The 22,686-nt window shown below is 40.2% G+C and overlaps 1 protein-coding gene across 1 annotated transcript; it reads left to right on the top strand.

Annotated features, from left to right (window-relative positions):
- Positions 1 to 1,439: 1,439 nt before the first annotated feature.
- Positions 1,440 to 19,333, top strand: IFNGR1 (interferon gamma receptor 1). The gene is made up of 7 exons (XM_062639676.1): positions 1,440 to 1,596; positions 7,936 to 8,050; positions 8,453 to 8,625; positions 9,294 to 9,454; positions 10,739 to 10,916; positions 13,440 to 13,555; positions 18,076 to 19,333. Exons 1-7 carry the CDS (start codon positions 1,485 to 1,487, stop codon positions 18,568 to 18,570), a joined length of 1,350 nt encoding a protein of 449 aa, XP_062495660.1. The 5' UTR covers positions 1,440 to 1,484; the 3' UTR covers positions 18,571 to 19,333.
- The last annotated feature ends 3,353 nt before the right edge of the window (positions 19,334 to 22,686 follow it).

Here is a 22,686-nt window from a genome sequence, read left to right as displayed (position 1 = left end):
CCCTGACTCTCCAGTCTACGGATCAGCTGATGGATGGGAATCAGGGAGTCTCGGTTGGTGCGATATTGCCGCCGGTGCACTGTTGTTGTCGCAGTTGGCACTCGTTCTTCGACTTTCAGCAACCCCACAACAGAAGGATCTTCTGAGAGACCAGGCAAGGTGGACAGCTGCTCAATTTCCTCAGTCTCCAAAGCAGCAATACCAGAAGCCCATTGGTACCCTTTTGGGTCTTTGAAGTACCCTCTCTTGAGGTAGTCTATGCCGAGGATGCATGGAGCCTCTGGGCCAGTCACAATAGGGTGCTTTTGCCATTCCCTCCCAGTCAGGCTGATTTCAGCCTCCAGCACAGTCAACTCTTGGGATTCTCCTGTCGCTCCAGAAATATAGATGGGTTCCACCCCTTGACAGCTTGATGGCATCAGGGTACACTGTGCACCGGTATCTACTAGAGCCTTCTTCTGTGGGACTGATGTGCCAGTCCATCTGATCCACACAGTTCAGTAAATCTGATTGTCCCCTACCTCCACCTGGCTGGAGGCAGGGCCCCTCTAATGGTCATCACAGCGTTGGACACTTAAGTCGTGTTGAAAGGGATTATTCTTCGTTATCACAGGAGCTGGAGGAAAATCAGCTCTTCCACTCCATCTGGGAAACTGCTCACCAGAGACTGAAGCCGTAGCTCTCATGATCAGTCTTGGCCCTTGCTCCCCTCTTCAATTCACTGACCTGTTCCTCCAAAGCTGAAGTAGGTTTTCTATCCCACTTTGTCATGTCTTCTCCGTGATCCCACAGGTAGAACCATAGGGTAGCCCATGGCATATACCTCCTGCATCTCCTCTCTCGAACAATAGGACACCTTTTGTTAATAGCTGAGATGTGTGTTGGTACACGTGAGGAGCTGGATAAATCAGATAGATCATCCCTCAATTGTTTGAGATCCTGGGACAGCTTTTCCACAGCTGAGATGATGGAAGGGGTGAGATTGTCTTCGAACTCTCAGAGTTTATGAACCATTTCATCCACTGTTAGTGGTACTATGTCATTCCAGGTTACTGTTGCCAATGAATGGGCATATGATGATGGTGCATTCCGTGTAAGTTTTCGCCACATGGGTCGTGTACATTCAACTTCATCTGGATCTATGGGTATATCCCCGTTACTCAGCTTGATGTGAAGCTTTGCAAAGTTAGTGATGAAATATGTCTGTGATCCTGTGTCCCACCTCCAAACATAGGGTGACTCTTTGAAAGAGTTCTCTGTATCCTGTGAAGTATTTATCTTGTTTGAGCTTGTTGTGAGGCTTGAGGACGAAACCAGCAGGGAATAATTTGTAAATAAAATGTGGTTTCCTTTTTTTAATTTAAGATCTTTTGGGAACTTCTGGTAGAATGATCTGCATAAAATTGCTGTTACCTGCAGTAATTTAAGATTGGTTTTAGTAACTAAGTACAATCAGGGTATAGGAGCAACATTACAAGAGATGTATGTGCTCTGGGTTGCTTTTGGAGGAACAAATGGAAATGAGTGAAGGCTGGCACATGCAAACCTTTCCACATATGCTGTGTGGGTGCTGCCACTTAGAAGGCGGTCGATCAGGTAGCTGGAACAAATTTTTTTGCCACCTTGCTGCTTGTTTTTTGCTGCTCTGTTGAGTTCCTCTGCTGTCATGGTCTGACTGGATAAAATCCAGTGTTGAGAATTAAGACACAAACAAGGTCAAGTACTGCAATTGGTCAATTTATTATAAAATGATAATTATTAAAAAAGATAATTATTTAATAGCAATAGGCAGATCAGAAAAGAAGATAGGAAGTAAGCAAGTGTTTGGAACATAGTGTGGAGAGATAGTCACCACTGTAGATCCAGCAGCGTTCCAAGGGTGCGTAGTCTTTGGTAGTAGGTGGCTACAGCAGTGATTACCTTTGTCCCCTTTTATTATGCATTAGGGGGAAGTACCTGTGTTCTTATTGTTAATTTCCATGGCAATATGAAGTATTGCACATTCCTGGTTGATCCCCCACATCCACTTTCATTGATCTTGCAATCAGCTCTTTAGCTGTGCCTGTCTGTAGTCAGGCTGTTTCTGCTGAACATGTTGACTGTGTAGTCTCAGCAGCAGTTTCCCATCACCAGCAATCCTTGAGACAGTGGACAGTGGAATGTGATCTCGGCTCCTTGCATTCATCTTTGGGACAGTGAACTTTGGCTCCTCACACCAATCTTTGAGACATTGGATGATGGAATGTGATCTCGGTTGTCTCACACTCCACCAAAGCCAGCCAGACAGGCACTCTACCCTCCAGCAGTCTTGACTAGCAGTAGCTGGGCTGTTCATCTTCAGTGCCAGGAGCGCACAGTAGAGATGGATGCATGCTAACCTAGGCATGCTGCCCTGAAGGGGAATGTGGCAGTGGACAGAGCCAATACTTGAACATCAGTGTATCAGTCACTTCCAGTTCCTTCCTATGGCATGTGCTTGACGCTCTTGCAGCCTGTGCTAAGTGCCAACCTCTTGCAGCTAAAATTCTGTCCTGCAGTTCTGGGCAGTGCTCCTAGCTCTCTTCTAGTCACCAGGTGGCTGTGCTCTGCTTTAATACAGGCCAGTCTTGCTTGATTCAGAACAGTGAAGTGAGACTCTAAATTATTAAAGAGGGCCATTCTAGAAGGAAATGCAGCTTTTAGAAACAGACTAATTATTTTTATGTGCTATTTTTCACCCTTCTTGGCACTGATTTACTACTCTCTGAACCTGTTTTTCAGGGCCTTGGCTGCCTTTTTGACACTTGCATTTTTTTCTTTTTCTTCACTGTGTATGGCTTCAAAGTCCTGTGAGAGTATTCTTGGGTAGTGTGGACTTTTCTGATGTCTTTTCCCTTGTCTTCTCTTTCAGTGGTGGTGAAAGCTGAGGAGAGTTAGTTTTTCACAATTGTGCAGTCGCCAAAGCTGCTACCCTTTCTGGATGCAGTTGAAGTGGATATAGGAGCTCAAGTGGAGCACAGGGCTGGCATAAGGAAAGCACACTGTATTCCCAGTCAGAGGACCAGAAGGGACTGATTTGTTAGCATGGTGTGTCTGGCTGTCTTTCAGCTGGTTAAATAATGAGTTACACACTTGGCGTGAATCCACAGCAGAGTTCAAACCGTTGTTCCTCTTGGCCCATCGAAATGACTTAAAACTCTTTTCCTGTGGTGTATCACTTGGGGATTGTAAGGATTTGTTGGGTTTTCATGGAAATCCAGAAGAAAGGAGGAGACTTTCAACAGCTCTTTTCAAATTTTTCTTTTTTTTTCATAGCTTGTCTTTCTGTAGTTCATTGTTTTGATTTTTTTGCTGTTGGGTGATGCATTGCTGAGGCTTAATGGTCTGGTGAGGCATCTACATATATGTGTATTACATATATACATACATATATATATAAAAAAATCAAGTCCTTCTGTATATGCTTAAAAAGAGATTTTATTGAATATATGCTTGCTTCAAACTTCTATTTCATGAGTCCTTTCTATACATAGTGTTATTCAGGAGCTTTTATATAGTGAACAAGGTAGAGTAGTTTCAAGCTAGTGTAAAAATCTTCTGCATGTCTTTGACCCTCATGAGATTTGTGAAAGATGTGTAGTGTGGCGTGTTCAACTTGGGGAAGTGAATGTACAAAACAAGACAAGTCAAGACAAGTTAGACTAGACTTCTCTTGTAGATACAAGCAAGCATTTCTTCTGGCTTGATGAATGCTTTTGAAGCAGAACTGTATCATATATTGTATGCAACTAGTGAATTAGTTGTATGAGTTATCTTCCTTAGTCTTAGAAGGTGCAACTAGGTATACTGTTCCTGTTACTTTGGAAAAAACGAAACAACAAACCAAAAAACCCCATTATTTCTTAGCAGCCTGAAACCAAGCAGCCCATATTTGCAGTAAAACAACTCTTTTTGGTTGCATTGGTTTTCCTCCCACATGTATGTCCTTCCTGTCTGCTATGCAAATTTCCTGAAGATGTTAAATACATTAACAGAACTGAAATACATTAGTTAATTCTCTCATAAGACTCCATTTGGAGTACTGTGTGCAGTTCTAGTGTCCTCAACATACGAAGGACATAGAGCTGTTGGAGCAAGTTCAGAGGAGGGCCACAAGGATGATCGGGGGCTTGAGCACCTCCTGTGGAAAGACAGGCTGAGAAGATTGGGGCTGTTCAACCTGGAGAAAAGAATTCTGCATGGAGACCTCATAGTGGCCTTCCAATAGCTGAAGGGGGCCTACAGGGATGCTGGAGAGGGATTCTTCATCAGAGACTGTAGCAACAGAACAAGGGATGATGGGTTTAAACTTCACAAGGGGAAATTCAGGTTAGATAAAAGGAAGAAGTTCTTTACTGTGAGGGTGGTGAGGCACTGGAATGGGTTGCCCAAAGAAACAGTGTATGCTCCATCCCTGACAGTGTTCAAGGCCAGGTTGGACAGAGCCTTGGCTGATATGGTCTAGATAAGGTGCACCTGCTCATGGCAGGGGGTTGGAACTAGATGATCTTCAGGTCCTTTCTGGTCTATGATTCTATGATAATTGCACATGGAGAAGGTATTTGATTATGTATGTATAAATACACACATCACATAGTAGTCCCACCTACTGAATCTTTGCCACCATGTGGTAACAGTCTGTGTAAAACTCGTTCCTGTAAGTGATCAAAGCCAACTTGTAGTGCCATCAGAGGTACTGATGTTTTGATGGTGATGTTCCTGGTGCCTGGTAAGGTGATTTGTATGGTGGTACAGTTCGTGAAGAAAGTCTCAGAGCTGGAGTGTGTTAAAAATGATCTCTGGGTAAAAGAGCAGAGGCTTAGGTTGAGTAGTCTTTCATGAAGCTGTGGAGGAGTAGAGTCATTTTAGTTGCTTTTTAGTTGCTTTTAGTTGTTTAGTTTTTAGTTGAGTTGAAGTTTACAAGTACTTCAGAGTATTACATTGCCATGCCACTCCCCTCTGAGTTTATACTTGTGCCCGCCGTGCATAATCTGCCATTTGGACTTCTTGAATTTCATCCCATTAATCAGTGTCCAATGCTCTAATCTATGTAGATCCCTCTGCATCCAGATCATTGGCAAAAATACTGATAAGAGCAGGTCCTAGAATTGAGGCAGCCCCATTCACTACAACCCTTTGAGCCCTGCTGTTTAGCCAGTTCTTCACCCAGAGCATCAGGTACCTGCTCATCTCAGAGTTGGACAATTTGTCCAGAAGGATGCTGTGAGGGACACTAGCAAAAGCGTTACTGAAATCCAGAGGAAAAGTACATCTACTGCTGTCCCCTCATCCACCTGGCAGATGACCTTATTGTAGAAGGATATTAAATTAGTTTAACAGGGCTTTTCCTTTGAACCTATGTTGACTGTGCCTGATGATTGTGGTGTTCTTAAATGTCTTTCAGTTGCACCCAGTATGATCTTCTCCATAAATTTTCCAGGTACTGAAGTTGTCTATCAGATCTGTAGCTTCCTGGGTCTTCCCTCATGCCCGTATTGTAAACTGGAGTAGTGTTGGCTAGTTTCCAGTCGACAGTAACCTCCCCAGGACTTTGGTAGATGATCAAGAAACATCCTGCTCTAACATTTGCTAGCTTCTTCAGTGCTGTGGGGTGAATCCCTTCAGGCCCAATGGATTTGTGAACATTCAGCTGATACAGCTGGCCACTTAAAGTTTCAGTGCTCACTGAAATAAGTCACTGTTCCCTCACTCAGGGTCCTCTGACTTAGAGGATCAGGTATCCCAAGGTCTACCTAACTATTCTGTGATTCTATGATTATTATAGACTGAGAAAAAAAAAACAACAACACAAGGCCAACCAAAAACCTGCAAAAAACCCCAACATAGAATGGATCTGCTTTTTCTTCATCCCTGTTAAGTGACTATGTTCAACAAGTTGGTCCAGTGTTTTCCTTAGAACTCCATTTGCTATTAATGTACTTAAAAAAGCCCTCTTATCTGAAACAACACTGGCCAATTTCAACTAGCTTTGGCTTCTTGTGTCTTCCTCCAAACCATGGCTCTGTAATCTTCCTGCAAAGCCTGACCTTGCTTCCAGAGGTCATACAGTTTCTTTTTCCTCCTGAGCTCCATGAGTTCCCTGTTCAGCCAAGCTGGTCTGCCCTGCTTGCTTGACTTAGGACACCATGGGATTACCTCCTTCTGTGCTCTAAAAGGTCTGTCTTAAAAGCTGACCAGCCCTCATGGATCCCGAAGCCCTCATAAGCAGATCCCCAGGGGATACTGCTAAGTAGCTCCCTGAGTAGCTCTAAAGTTTTCTTTCTTTGCATCCAGGGTAGCAACTCTGACTGTATACAAAAAACTCACAAAAATGTGGGGTTGGGAAGAAGAATGAGGGAGGAGAAAGCAAGGTGGTATGTAATAGCATAACTAAAAGCCATGTAGCGTCTACTGTCAGTTCAGATATGCTCTGGGACATCATTTTCCACTCTTCTGTTAAGTGTAGTTTTATTTGTATAAGAGTACACAAAAGTAAAATTTTGTAAGACTTACTGCTGTGCCTTAACACTAAAAATTTGAAGTAATGCTAAAAATTTGAGGTAACACTTGTGTACTTTGACACCTCTTCTGTCAACTTGTCACCTTTTTTTTCTTGTGGTTGAGAATTTGATGGTTGTGTTCCTTTTTCCAGTAACTGAAATACCACTTCTGAATGTATTAAAACTTAACTAAACCACAGCACCACTTGCAATGATGTGTGTTATGTGTATCATGTCTTCGTGGTTAATAGCATATCTCGGCCTCTGTGTATTACTTTCTGTAGAGTGTCATCTTTGTGGTCTTGTTCTCAAGAGGTGAAAAATGTTTACTTTCCCTCAGTATATCACAGAGTGAAGTTGGAACGCTTTATGAGCAAGCAGCAGCGTAGAGCAGGTCAAATATGAGTTAATTGTCATAATTTCACGAAAGATATATTAAGAAAGCCAAACTAGACATTGAGAAGCTAAGAAGTAACTATTAAAATAGGTTGAGTGACCATCGGGTTCCTTCTTCTCCTTCTGAATCCCTCGTGACAGCCTTCAATAATTACAAAATCATGTAATTTCCTTCCCCTGGAGCTGCTTCCCCAATATCCCTGTTACTGTTGGTGCTTAAAATAGTCTAATACAGCAAGCTTCTATCCATGCTGCTTTTTATTTTTGTATGTCTTACTGCATTACCTTTGATGTTTACTGAATGTCCTTTAAACACTTTCCTGTATATAGAACTGTATTACAGCTTCAGTATTCAAATTCCTTACAAATGTTAGTAGTCTATTATAGTCATCATTACAGCTTTCTGAAAATACTACAGGAGTGGTAAAAATGTCATTGTCAGCAATTCGTGTTGAATACAGGTGTTCCCTGGCAGGCCTGTTGTGTTTTTGGCAAGCCTGCGTTAGGAAGGAGACTGTAGGATTCAGTAGGGCACCTCTGAACCACAGACATTGGTACTGCAGCTTTGGTATTTTCTTCCTCCTTCAGTTTCCAAGAGCAAGAGAAATCTACAGGAGCTGTGTTAATTTCCTCTGACTTAAATAGATTCATACTATGTGTCTTGTTGGTATACCCATATAATACCAACATAGGGGTATAATCACCATAGATTAAGAATCTGATATGGGCTATCTGATGGACCTGTTTTCAACGTGTGTGTGTTATATAGGTTTTGGATTGCAAACATTGAGAAAGCTGTCTCTGTAGGTGACATTAATAAATCATCTTATGGGACTAGTACTTACTCATACTGTTGACAAACTAGTCCATTTGAGGGGAAGTATTTGTGATTATTAATAGTCTCATTTTTTCAGTCATTTCAAGTATGTTGCCTTTTCCAAGTAATTTAGAAAATATATTTGCTTGTTCTTACATTTGACTGGGTCTGCTTATGAAAGTGCAATTTTTCTATTTCTTGTAGTGCCTTCACCAATGCAGATCACAGTAACATCAGAAAATTTCAAAACTATCTTGCATTGGCAGTACCCACCTATGTCTGAAACGCCTCGTTTTATTGTGGAAATCAAACCTTACAGGTAAGTTCTTAGTCTTTTGTCATTTCCTGTATCTGATAGTCTCTAGAAGCATAAAAAAGCAATCAGTCCATAGTAAATTATTTTCTTTCAATGGGGTGAGGGTTGCCTATGTGTAAATTCGTGGAGAAATTGTCAAATAACAGGGTGGTTGAGGTTGGCAGGGACCTCTGGAGGCCATCTCTGTAGCTCCAGTCCCCCTGCTCAAGCTGGATCATCTCGAGCAGGTCACCCAGGGCCATGTCGAGATGGCTTCTGAATATATCCAGGGATGGAGACACCCCAACCTCCCTGGGCAACCTGTGCCAGTGCTCTGTCACCCTCACAGATATTTTGTCCAGGCAGTGTATTGTACAATACTGTGCAGCTCAAATTGTATTAACTATTACTTCATCTGTTTTACAGTTTAGGTTACTATAAGATCGTCTCAACTTGTGTAAACATTTCAGCTCATTTTTGTGATCTCTCAAGGGAAATATATGAGCCTTTTGCCTCTCACTGGCTTCGAGTTAAAGCTGTTGTTGGGTCACAACAGTCTGAGTATGTTGAGACAAATGAGTTTATTTTGCAAAAGCATGGTAAGTTCCATCATAAACTAAACCTCGTAATTTCCCCCCCAGATTAAAAAACTTAGTAATTATCCTTTTTGTTGTATTGTTGTGTCTCATTAGGGAATGAATGTCATAAATTCAGGAGTCTGGGATGAAATGAAGTATGAAAGTTGTTTAGCTGGAACTCATATGTTTAGTCAGATTATTAGATGCTGGAAGTTCACATAGCCCATTTCCATGGGGAATCAGGTTTCCTGAGTACTGTTGCTCAAGATGAGATTTGTTTAGATTTTCAGGTAACCTTTGTTTCAGAACAGTATTGTTTTTAGTTGAGTGTAATTTATGATGGGATCTAGTCAGAAGTATTTTGTCGTTTGTTCTTATTCACATGTAAGTTTAATTCCTTTGCTAGATTTTTCTGGTTTTCAGTGATCTGAATTTTTATGGCTTTATGCATATAGGACAGTTGGGTTACTTAACAATGAAGCTCTGCACAGACAATCTCTGTTTCTGTTTTAGAAGTAGATTCATGAATGTATCCAAATACCTCTTACGTGTCATAGCTACTCAATATTAACAGCATTGAAATAAGCATGTAATTCTTCTCAAATCTTTGAATTTTTGAAAGGTACCTATAAATAGCATGTTTTATGTTAAAAGCTTTGGCCTAATAGCAAAGGTGCAATGTATTGCAGGCAAAATAGGACCACCAAAACTGAATCTCTCAAGGCGTGGTGATAAAATTGTGGTTGATATTTACCATCCTGCGTTCCCATCAGTGGAGCTTCTTCCTGGGATTGAAGACATTTATTCAGAGATCATGTACTTGGTGACTTTTTGGGATAGTAAAACTCAGGTGAGTTCCAGATGAAAACTGCAAATTAAAAATACTTGTTTACCTGAAACTTACAAACAAGATGTTCACTCCTGTGACACAGAGGAACAGATACCAAGAAAACAGTTGAACGTAACACAGGACCACTGATGCCCTAAAATGTGGAGTGTGTCACAGTGAGATACGAGACTGGAAGGCCTGGATTTTAGTTGTCCAAATGGATGTCTTATAACAAACATGAGGTTACTGTATTAGTTGTATACAAGATAGTTACTGGATCTCATGGTATGGTTTCTGCATGCGTGCTAAAACATTAGTAACTCATGCACCTTTTACTTGTCTAGCTAGACTTTCCATTTAAGAAGATTACCTTTCAAGAAACTGATAACTCTTTTTATTTAATAATAATTTTATTTAGTTTTTGAGAAAAACTGTAATAGATGTGTTTATTTACAGTTACCTTTTCATATGGATATGTCCTGGGTTCAGCAGTAGCAGTCACTTTTCTCCTTAGTAGCTGGTGCAGTGCTGTGGTTTTGACTTTCAGCCTGGGAACAGCACTGACTGATAACACCGATGGTTTTAGTTGTTGCTAAGTAATGTTTACTCTGACCAAGGACTTTCTGAGTCTCATGCTCTGCTGGGGAGGAGGGGAAGGCGGGAGGAAGCAGAGACAGGACATCTGACCCAAACTAACCAAAGGGGTATTCCATACCACAGCATGTCATGCCCAGTATATAAACTGGGGGCAGTTACCCGGAAGGTCTAGATCACTGCACGGGTTGGGCTGGGTATCAGTTGGCGGGTGGTGAGCAGTTGTATTCTCTTCCCTTGTTATTTCTCTTATCATTATTATTATTGGTGGCAGCAGCAGTGGTTTGTGTTATACCTTACTTACTGGACTGTTCTTATCTCAACCTGTGGGAGTCACGTTCTTTCCATTCTCCTCCCCTTCCCTCTAGGAGTGGGGGGAGAAAACGGGTGGATAGTGAGCAGGTGGTTGCATCGTTCTGAGTTACTGGCTGAGGTTAAGCCACAACAGCGTACAAGTTTTATAAGTGAATTAGGGCTGCAAATCTAGACCATGAACAGCACAAATTTTACCTGGAAGCCTGATCAGAGAGAACATCTGAAGGTAGCTCATAAAGTGATGGCTGAAGTTTACACAGCTTTTGCAAGGCATATAGGTGATGTAGGAGCTATACCAAATACTGTTTTAGGATTTTTAGAAGTATTGGTAGATACTGTAATATCTATATTGTTGTGTTGACTCAAATGATATGTGACTTTAATTTTTTGTTACAGAGCAAAAAATTCTTCTCAGAAGACAGCTGTACGATGTATAAATGTAGCGTCAACATCCCAGTTCCTGATGAAGGTTCCACTTACTGTGTTTCAGCAAAGGGAACTCTATATGGCAATCTGATAATTGGTGCCCCATCAGAAGAAAGCTGCATTGATATTCCTCTCAAGTGGACATTGAGTAAGAGGATTCTAAAGCTTTAGTACAAACATGCTGAGTCTGACCAGAGATCTGATCTAGCTAAGTATTCAAGCTCTGATACAGCCATGGAATGACTTGGATGCTTATGGGGGAATATGAAAAAAGGGAAGGCATCGTCATTCTTTCTCAAAAGCACTTTCCAGTTCTACAGACCTTTGAAGATCATGTGTTATTTTTAAGTAACCCTTAATTTTGGGTGCTTTTCCTGCTTCACTGGTATTACAAGACCTGTTTCCATTGCACCTGATGATTAGTGTAATTAACAAGTGACAAATGGATCATTCATTAAGTTGCATGGTTTTCAGAAACATTGTCTCACTTCTAACAAATGACTTTTTGCTTAGTCTCATCATTTTGGAGCATGTATGTACATTTCCTTGAGTTTGAAGCAGCTATAAACTTGTCATAAAGTTGGGATAACTTTATTATATAAAGTTATAACTTTATGTAATAATATAAATAACCTCTTAGAAAATTTTAAATGTTACTTCATTATGGCCCAAAAATAGAGAAGAGAGATAAAATTGATAGACGCAGTTGTGTTCCTTTTTTTATACACAAAAGCAATGGTACCTGATGAAATGGTACCATGGGACCTGATGAAATCCATCCGCGGGTCCTGACGGAGCTGGCGAGTGAAGTTGCTAAGCCACTGTCCATCATATTTGAAAAACCATGGCAGTCAGGTGAAGTTCCCGATGACTGGAAAAAGGGAAATATAACCCCCATTTTCAAGAAGGGGAAAACGGATGACCCAGGGAATTATGGACCAGTCAGTCTCACCTCTGTGCCTGGCAAAATCTTGGAGCAGATTCTCCTGGAGGGCATGCTAAGGCACATGAAAAACAAGGTGCTTGGTGACAGCCAGGATGGCTTCACTAAGGGGAAATCCTGCCTGACCAATTTGGTGGCCTTCTATGATGGGGCTATGGAACTGATGGACAGGGATAGAGCAGTTGATGTCATCTACCTGGACTTGTGCAAAGCGTTCGATACTGTCTCACACGACATCCTTGTCTCTGAACTGGAGAGACATCAATTTGATGGATGGACCACTCGGTGCATAAAGAACTGGCTAGATGGCCACACACAAAGAGTTGTGGTCAATGGCTCAATGTCCAGCTGGAGACCAGTAACGAGTGGTGTCCATCAGGGATCGGTGTTGGGACCGGTCTTGTTCAACATCTTTGTCGCTGACAGGGACAGTGGGATTGAGTGCGCCCTCAGCAAGGTTGCCCATGACACCAAGCTGTGTGGTTCGGTTGATACGCTGGAGGGAAGGAATGCCATCCAGAGGGACCTCGACATGCTTGTGAGGTGGGCTGATGCCAACCTTATGAAGTTTAACCATGCCAAGTGCAAAGTCCTACACGTGGGTTGGAGCAGTCCCAGGCACAGCTGCAGGTTGGGCAGAGAAGAGATTCAGAGCAGCCCTGTGGAGAAGAACTTGGGGGTGTTGGAACTGAACATGATCCAGCAGTGTGTGCTTGCAGCCCAGAAAGCCAACCGTATCCTGGGCTGCATCAAAAGGAGCATGACCAGCAGGTCAAAGGAGGTGATCCTGCCCCTCTACTCTGCTCTTGTGAGACCTCACTTGGAGTATTGTGTGCAGTTCTGGTGTCCTCAGCATAAAAAGGACATGGAACTGTTGGAACAAGTCCAGAGGAGGGCCACGAGGATGATCAGGGGGCTGGAGCATCTCCCATTTGAAGAGAGGCTGAGAGAGTTAGGGCTGTTCAGCTTGGAGGAGGGAAGGCTGCGTGGAGACCTCATAGCAGCCTTCCACTATCTGAAGGGGGCCTACAAGGATGCTGGGGAGGGACTCATCATTAGAGACTGTAGTGATAGGACAAGGGGTAACAGGTTGAAACTTAAAACAGGGGAGTTTAGATTGGATATAAGGAGGAAGTTCTTTACTGTAGGAGTGGCGAGGCCCTGGAGTGGGTTGCCCAGGGAGGTTGTGAATGCTCCATCGCTGGTGGTGTTCAAGGCCAGGTTGGACAGAGCCTTGGGTGACATGGTTTAGTGTGAGGTGTCCCTGTCCATGACAGGGGGGTTGGAACTAGATGATCTTAAGGTCCTTTCCAAGCCTAACTATTCTATGATTCTATGATTGAGGGGGGCGGATGCTAAGGACAGTCAGACTAGCAGAATCTTAATAGTAAAAGTTAACAATTTTATGTTATGGAAGACGTCACATTTTAGCTATTTGTATGTAAAACATACAAATCTGTTCATCCCCCCCATCATCTCTAAGGAATAAAAAATTAATTGCAAAATTTTTACCTCTGTAAAGCATCATTTGTTGACAGGAATTGAAAATCTTCATTCTAATTTTTATTTACTTGATATAATGCTTTGTAAATTAAGTTTTTTTTGAGTGAAAAAGGTGGTAAATTGCATAGCTATAATGTGTATTTGTCATTCTGAGCTGTTACTTTTTTTGAAGTTATTCTAAATGGTACAGCAGTGCTTTCTAACAGATTTTGTCTATCTCCTTAGGCACAGAATACATCATCATTCTGTGTGTTGCTATTCTGAGCCTGACCCTAATATTGACAGTATGTTGTGGCTGCAAGAAACTAAGGAAGAACAACATAAAGCTACCTAAGTCTTTGGTAAGTTCAGACTTTTCTGCACCAGATTTTTTAATATCTAGCTAGTTATCTTTTATAACTATAACACCTTTATGCCTGTGTTTTTTTGGTTTTTTTTTTCAACCATGGTCTCATAAATGTACCAGTCTAGTATTCTGAAAGTCTGTGCAACTGGATGCATGGGTCCCTTCCTTCAAGATATTCTGCGATTATGTCCATTTTCATTGAAGTTTCTAGTAACAAATACGAACTGCAGATATGACTAATGTGGGACTGTAAAATAAGTACTTAGCTAATTAATTATAGATTATTTTATGATTACTCATTTAAAGTAATAAATAATGTAAATGATCTGAATAGTAAGTTTAATGATATGAAGCTGTCTCTAGACTTCTTGCAGTTGGGACCCTGACCTTTGAATGTGTACTAGATGTTTCTTTCTGTACAGATTATGAACATTGTGCTTTACCTGAGCTTGTCTGAAAATGAAACCTGGGGAATTTTTCCATCTCTTTAAAGGCTAGCCAAGGTGTCGTATCTTAGGACTGCTGCCTTCCGGTGATCTGCTTCCTGGTGGCTTTAAGTAGATGCTAAAACACCATTTGAGTGACTTTTAGCAAGTTGAAATTCTCCAACAGAAGGAGAACTAAGAAAATGGTAATCATCAAGCAGCTACGCTTGCAGCTCTTGTATACCCAAATTAAATAAAAAAATTCATTGCCATTTAGATCCAAAGAAATTTTCTATAGTTAGTCTTTGTTGTGCTGCTTGTGACTCCCAAGAGTAACATTTCAGTCACTTCCTAGTAGAATCCTACCAGGATATGTATTTAGTGAATGGGACAGATTCCTTTACAAAACTTCATCATACTGGTCTTCTGCTGGATCACAGGAGTCCAGCTGTAGGTAGAGGCATTAGTTTTCTTTTGTTTATCTCAAAAAAGTATTTCAAGAGGCTGTCTTCTTCCACCAACCATCTTCAGTCATTCCAGTTTGTCTTCTGTGTTAGTTGTCCTGTACTAGATTTTTGTTGTAAGATTTGTGATAAGGGCTTACCCACTTTCAAAGGAGCCCGGTCTTGATTTACCGGTATGCTACAGGCATCTCCTCTGCTTTAACTTCACTTCTTTTTCCCCCACTGCCTCTTTAAATGGTGGCAAATATTTTCATGGGTAGAAAACATCCACTCTCTGAGAGAGAATCCTTGAGAATAACCAGCTTCAGTGTTTTAGCTTTTTTGCTGTCTGCTGATGCTTTTTGTGAGCCTGACTGAATTGTCAAGGCTGTGTTCTCTCACGTTATTTGTAGAACGCTTACAGATATTCGTGAAATGCAAGAATTTTCTGTTTGACTCTGGCTTTTTTAGTTATACGATGTTTTTGATTTGGAACATATATTTTTGATTTGGAGGATTGTAATTGGTCCTGTAAACTTTGACTGATACTTGCCCAAATAATTTGTCATCTTAGAAAAGCTGCTTCGTTAGCTTTTGTGAATATTTCCCCCTTTGTCAGCACCTGCAGGGCAGTACCACAGTCTCCTGTTCATGCATTTACACAGCATTAAGTTGTTGTGGACCACGCAAAGGCTGTGCAGATTTTGTCAAGGTCCTAACAAGATTTGAAACTGACTTCTCAAACTTTCCTCAGAAAATGTGCATCTTAAAATTGGAATTTGTAGGTGGACGAGCCCTTAGAAAATAAGAAAGAAACTGGTACCTTTTATGGATTTTTTTTTTTGGATATGTGGTTTATGTGTGTCCTTTATCCTGGTTTTCACTGGTGTATCTTCCTAGTCTGTTGAGAAAAGGAAGACCTGAAAGCTCAGGTACTGCGACTGAAGACAGGAAGATATCTGAGCACCTGTATGTACATGCCAGGAAATACTGCTGTCATCCAGCTTAAACTCACTGGTTGTCAGTTTGCTAGTATGAGATAATGTGCACAAAAGAAAAATACTAACTTGCTTACAGTAAATGCTTCTCTTCAAATAACAACCGTATCTTAATTACTCTTGCCTGCTTGAGATGCTTTGAATGGCATTCCAGTTAGTGCAGTAAGCTAACTTCTTGTCATGGAAGTTAGAAACAACTGCATGAATTGCTACATTGTCATCACTCAGTGACTTTTAAAGAACCTTTGGTACCAGGAAACTTGCAAGAGTCCTTTAATTCTGATTGCTATCTTCTTTCATGGATGGGAATAAGAGTTTATTTGCATTGTCTTGCTTTGGTCAAAAACTGAGAGAAAAACAATTTCCTTTTTGAGAACTAAAGTCTTGGATGTAGTTGCACAGAGGGTACTTACTTTATTTGGGGTTTCTATCTCTAGTATTGCCAGCTGGCACTGTGAAATGCAGAACCTGCAGAGAGTATAGTGTGGTCCCTTAACACATTTTAGGACTGATTTTTTTAGAGCTACATGAAAATCCTAAGAAGAACAGAAGCAAGAAGTCCTTGGGTTTAGGTTTTAACTTCAGCGTAGCATGTACTGGTATGGAGAGAAGTGGAAAGTTGTAAATGCAGCTTTTAGCCATAGCTTCTGTAGCATTTTGTTTTCATTTGCATTCCTCAAGTATTCCAGCTTACATAGCGCATTGTCTTCTCTTGTCACTTACTGTGTGACTACTGGAGTGTTGCTGCTCACCCTAAAATTACAGGTGCTGGTCCCTTCAAGGTCAGTGTTGGTATAGCATAATATCCAGTGTTTTTTCAGATATCTGTATGAACAGGTTTTCAAAAGGTACATTAATCCTACCAGCTGTTCATAACATTTTTAGTATCTGTGCATTATTGATTGTTTTCTGATTTCTGTAACTATCTTCTAAGATTCTGCTTCTTAGGAATGGGTGGTTTCCATACATGCTCATGGAAATTACTCTGAACATTACTTATATAGTATTGAGTGCTTCTGCATAGCAGAAAATGAACATCCAGAGAGAATGATGGCTGAGTGACAGCAAGGTTGTAGTGTGGTATATTCTCAGTGTTAAGAGCCACCTTAATGCTGTTTTTACTAGCTTTCCAGTGGTAGCCAAGAGGACTGCCTCACTTTAGTGGAGCTAACCCAGCTGTTTATAAAACTCACTTAGGTTACAAATAACTGCTCTCCAGGGAATGCTTGTTAGGGTTTTGTGGTGATGGTGTTTGGTTTTTAAGCTCCAGTAGTTCCATTGATCCAGCCTAAACCACAGTACCATCAACAGATATCAGGGCACTTGGGGGGGAAGGTATGGGGCTTAAGTGAGTGATGAAGGAAGTTCTAATGAAGTCAGCACACTGTGAAGGCAAGACTGCAAAGTTACAGCCTCACCAACCTTCTGATCAAGGAAGATTCTGGAAAAGGACAATCAGATTTGATTTTGATGGCTCAGTTCTTAACACTAATACAGACTGGGAGGTTCTTTTTGCCTATTTGTAGCTTTTCTTAAAACAACATTATTTTTCTTTCACTTTCCTCCTCCTACCTACATCCCTTTCTTCCAAATTTGTCTCAACCTGATTTTTCAGTCAGACTGTTTGTTTACAAAGTATCTCAGAAAAAAGTGACTGTGTACATTTTATTAAGAAATTAGCTTATCTATAGTACTTGGTCATCTCTGATAGACATATGTTGAATTGTGAAATTTAGAAAAGGGTGCTTTTTAGTTGAATAACCCTTTCTCCCTGTGCTTTCTATTAGCTTTAGGGAATGCTGTCAGACAGTTGAAAATTTACCCTACTTGATTTTCATAAGTATCCTTGAAAACACACACACACATACATATAAAAGAACCTAAACTGCCCTTGAAAACACACACACACACACACACACACGGACGCACACACACGTACATATATATAAAAGAATCTAAACTGCCTGAAAGTATGTCATAAATGTTTAAAACAAGGTGCAGCCTGGCCATTGAAGGAATTGGTATGTTCTTCATGGGGAGGAGTTTCAAAGTGAAATGTTAAAAGCTTGTCACAGCATTGAGGAAGTGCTTGGGGAAGAAGGAGAAAATAAGTAGGACTTCAGCGTAGATGTGACTAGTGGGTACGCATAAAGGTTCTCATGTAGTTTTAAAGACCTCTTGCCAAAATTCACTTCCCTCCTAGTTGAGACAGTTGCCACAAAATACTAGGCATTTTAGTTACACTCATTAGCTATAAATATGAAAGGTTTCCTCAGCTAGTTGCAGAGTATTACATCTTTTTCTTCCTTCACTGGTTTCTTCTACATTGCAAACTTGAAATAACTTAAAATATAGTGGGTGACATGAAATGGATTTGGTCCTTGCATACTTGTTTGCACATAGAAAGTATTTATAGAAGCTTGCATGAAAGTGTTAATGGAACAGTTCAAGTCACAGATGTAGTCTAATTGACCTAGCCAGATTCTATTTTTAGTAATTTCTGTTGGGATTGGTTTTTAATAACATTAAATCTGTATTATGAACTTGTTACTTTCTATTTTTCAACCTCAAAACTTTGACAGACGATAAAGCAAATTAGTAGGTTATGTGGAACTGAAAGGGATTTTTTTTTTTTTTTTCCAATTTAAGGTCAGTGTGATAAGAAACCTGAACACAGACAGCATTCCAGAACCAAAATCGGAAGTAAAATATATGTCTGTAATAAGCTTCGTGGCAGGCCAGTCAGTGTTGCCACAGAATGATGAAGTAATCTCACTGGAGGTAGAGCCAAAAGAAGAAACTGATAGTCCTGAGAACTCCAGTGAAGGAATATCTTCTGTTCTTCTGCCAGAGGCGCCAGCCAAAGCAGAAGAGGTGTCTGTGCAGGAAAGCACAGAGGAGGTATCTGCTGATGATGAACAAAATCACAAAGTAAGAGAGAATTACTTTATTTCTGACAGTAGCCAAATGAATATATGCTGTAACTCTTCAGGTCCAGATGTTCCTGCCACAGAAATACAGCAGACAGTCATTCCAAACAGCTGTCTCAAGTTTTCTGGCTATGACAAGCCTCATGTTCCATTAGATATGTTGATAGATGTTGGTGAAGAGCAGCCTGTGATTGCTTACAGGCCAGCTGACTAACCAGGATAGCTGATGTGTTTAATCAGAACTCAGGAGGAACAGCATTACTGAAGATTATGGAATGTCCAGGCTATATTATGAAAATCTACAAGGTGTATTTGCTCTGATCCAACGCGAATAACCAGTGCACAGTATAGACAACGGAATCCTGATCAGGCACTGAGGATAGTGCCTGAGAACAGCGTAAAAAGTATGGGGGAAATTTCATACTAACCACTTTAGAAGTGTTTGTGTGACATAATTCACTATTCTTTTTGAAATAGCACTTTTTTAACAGTACTCTATGGAGAACGAGCGTCTTCTTGAAGGAGTATAAAGCAGCAGCTGTGTTAATTTCCTTCAGTTTCAAAGCCTTTTCAAAATTAATGCTTAAAAGGCCTTCACTTGGTTATGATAGAGGTGTGCAAGAACTATTTTGGGAGCTTTTGTCTTTGCTAGAGATATTTCTCCTGCTTGTCTTTTCTCTTGAAAACTATTTTTGTATTAAACAAAATGCTATTTCTTTTAAGTGAGAATATGCCTATAGCCTTTTTCTGTGTATCTTAAGAATTTAGTCTGTAGCTAAAACCAGTTATTTATAGTCTTTTCTGCACTGAAATATGTATTTCCAAGTCCATTGCTTTGTACATTTCAGCAAGTAAACAGTAGGCTTTTTCCTTTCAATTTTAAGTCCTGTGACTGAAAAAAGCTATTTTAAAGGTGCTGTTATTTGTGTATAGATTCATCCGTTTGGTTCATCTAGATACGTTGTGTAAGCATGTCACATTCTGGGTAACTCCTGCATTACCATGGTGGCTTATGCTTGTTGGGGAAAAAAGTGTAATGCATGGTTGAACAAAATATTGAGAAAATGTTTTCAAAGTGCAGAAGCATACTTTCCTCAGGAGCATTTTTGTCCCAGTTCTTAGAATGATATGATTTTTTGAAATAGATATCAACAGAACTTCTTCCAAACATGCTTTCTAGCAGGTTGAAAATGACTACCATTTCCCCCATGTCAAGAGAATAGAAAATGTGATAAATTGTATTTCAGAAGTTGTCATCTGACAGCCCTCTGAATTTTGTAGAATGAAATGAAAGTGTTGAAAACTGAAGGATGAGGATTTTATCTTTATATTTAAAAGCTTTTGAGCCTAATGCCTGCAATCCAATTATTTCCCTTTAGTTGAGATCTGAGAGGTATTTTCTGATTGTAGGAAATGTTTGCAATAGTTCCTAATGAAGCTTAGTTCAGAAAAAAAAAAGAAAAAGGGTGTTTTGCAGACACAAGGTGGTGCATTTATACCAAATCATATCTTTGTTTTAAAAGATATTTTTAATAGGATTGTTAGAAATGTTTACATGTTATAGCAGGTGGTTTTAAAGGAAAAAAAGTATCATAATACTTCTGTTCTTATCTATCTCAGTGGCATGAGCATTCATAGAATCATAGAATGGTTTGGGTTGCAAGGGACCTTCCAGCTGCCAGCAGTTCAAAGCCCCAGCCAGCCTGATCTTGAACCAGCCTGATCTTGAACACTGCCAGGGATGGGACATCCTAAGATAAAGTTAGTTTATACAGCAGTTTCTGGACTGCTTCCATTCCCGCAGATATCCAACATTAACCACAATGGTACGTAATCGATTACTGATGATTTAAAGGCAGTAGCTATTTTTCCCTTCTCTACTCTGTGTTGGAAGATATAGGTCAGTTTTTTCTCCCCCCAAAAGAAAGGTTGCTGTTCTCCAAGATCAGAAATTAGCCACAATAATCATTCCATTTGGTGTATCTGCCTGCTGGAAGTATGTAATTTCTTGAAAATGCTAGCTTTACATTCTTAACTGTGTGTGTTGAAACCCTGGCACTGTTAGAAGAATTATTAACCAAAACTCAGCCTCTTAGACTTGAGTGAACATAAGGGGTCGCTAAGTGCTCTCTGTTCTGGAAGGCTTTCCTCTGCTGCTGTGCTGGAAGAGGAATGGTGTTTTTTGCTGGGTGAGGGCAGATAGATTTATTTTAAAACCAAGTGACTGTTTCTGATTCTTTTCACTTTCCCCTGCAATATTACTACATTGTGCATTGTCCTGAATCTTTCAGGTCACATGGAGTCCAATGTGAGTAAAAGGGACCAGCCAGATACTAGGATAATAGTTAATGACAAGAATGTTAAGATAGATCAGAAATGATACACAAATCGTGAGCAAATGGGAAAAATTTGGTATGGCAGGTAGTTACATGTGATGGAAAGGCACTGGTACTCTGTAAGCTGAAAATAAAGCACGGGAGTATGAGAGCTCATGTGCGTAGGTATATGTTGTATAGCACAAACTGACATGTTCTTGTAACTGTCCAAGGCTAAATGTATTTTTTTTTAATGAAAATTTTTGAACTGTAATTACAAAAGCCACTGAATTTACACCCCTCCCTGCACGTAAGGTGCATCTCCTATCTAGTGTGTACTTCACAAGTGCCAGTAGCACAGGGATAGTTTAGATGTTTAAATTTCTCAGAGCAGCTTGCAGGCTTTATAATTGTGAAATAAAGAAGCTTAAGGGTGCACAAAGCACCAGATTCTCTAACTAGCTGTGACTAGCTGAAAATGTGAGGCCAAAGTGAGAGAAGAATGTGTTCCTTGCGTTAGCAGGTTCTATTTGCCGGAGTCTTGTTTCCAGCAGTTGCTAGGAGTGATAGTAAAAGAGAGCCTAAAAAGAGTAAGTACATGATGATATTTCTGCTAGGGTACAGTCTAGCAGCCTGTAGTGTTAGGACTTCTTGGGACAGGGAAGTGCCTTTTAGTTACAGCTAGTTAGCCTTACTTTTCCAGTCCTGTAGTACCAAATATCTAAGCCATGGGGTTTGGAAGCTGTCAGGTAGTATTTATCTATGCATTTTCACTTAATTACTAAATGAGTTTAAATTAATGGATATTCTTGTGATGAGGAAGTAGTTTGCTTAAGCTTCTGGATATTCATGTATCATACCTTGACACAGGATATCAAAGTGCCAAACATTTACAGGTTCAAAATCAGTTAGTATCTGTGCCGTTTATAGGCATACCAGCAACCCAGTATGACATACGTGAAAGGTTTCACCACTTCAGGCTCTCTCAGGTAATTTTATCTTGTTATGACTGCTCAGTATTTCTCCCTTCCTGTCTCTTAAAAAATGATTTGGGGGATGATGGAATATAAAATTCCAAAACATTATATCCTGCGTAAGCGAAATTGTATCACAAAACTTCAGCGTAATACCTGACAACGTTTCTAAGAATTTCTTAAGTTCTCATTTTTGCATGGACATTGTAACTTTTTACTTTCAGATCTTCAGTTAACAGTGAAGTATTGTGGTGATGCTGCGTGCTGGCACAGAACTATCAAGTTGGGCTTTTATGGGTTTTCTGCATAAATCAGTAATTTAGCTTAATTGCCCTCTGGAAACAAGACATCTTGTGTCCTTGTTGCTTCAAACCAGGGCACAAGACATGCATACTTATATGTAGTTTTTCACTTGTTAATATGGCAGGAAAAGAAACTTGCATGAGAAGAGCTGTTTATTTTTCAAGGCTAGAAATAACTGGTTGTTCCGAAGTGGTGCCATGTAAACAGTTTAATATTAATAAATAAAAGCTGTTATACTTGGTTCAAATGAATAGTTTCACCATGTCTTAAAAAAAAAAAAACAACAAAGAAAACCAAAACACCAAACCAGACACAAAGCACCTTTCATCTTACGAAAGGAGTGAGCTGTATAGTTTTCTTTCTTGTGGTTTTAAAAATGCAGTCCTTTAATAATGAAGCCCTTGTTTATTAATACACTTTCTATATTCTCTAAATGGATGCAGTCATTGGGCTAAGTGGGACCTCCACGGGTCCACAGTTTATTCTTCTCCCCAGAACTGCATCGTTCCTGCTACCCATTTGTTTAAGGATTCCACAGTCCCATCAGGAAATTTATTATAGGAGGTCTTTACACCTAGAAAGTATTTTCTGGTGTTTAATGCAAGTTTTCCTGACTTCAGACACTTCATTATCTACAATGGACCTGCTGAACATAGTTTCATTTTTGTCTGAAATTTGTAGCTGAACTACTTGTAAATACTGTAAATTATAAATGCTTTTATGTTGAATTAAAAAAGA

This window comes from Pezoporus occidentalis, unplaced genomic scaffold, assembly GCF_034315485.1.
Source record: "Pezoporus occidentalis ecotype Australia unplaced genomic scaffold, CSIRO_AGI_Poc_V1 ctg61, whole genome shotgun sequence".
Taxonomy (NCBI): domain Eukaryota; kingdom Metazoa; phylum Chordata; class Aves; order Psittaciformes; family Psittacidae; genus Pezoporus; species Pezoporus occidentalis.
The sequence above is the reverse complement of the archived record's forward strand: the minus strand, read 5'-3'. Positions and strand labels throughout refer to the sequence as shown.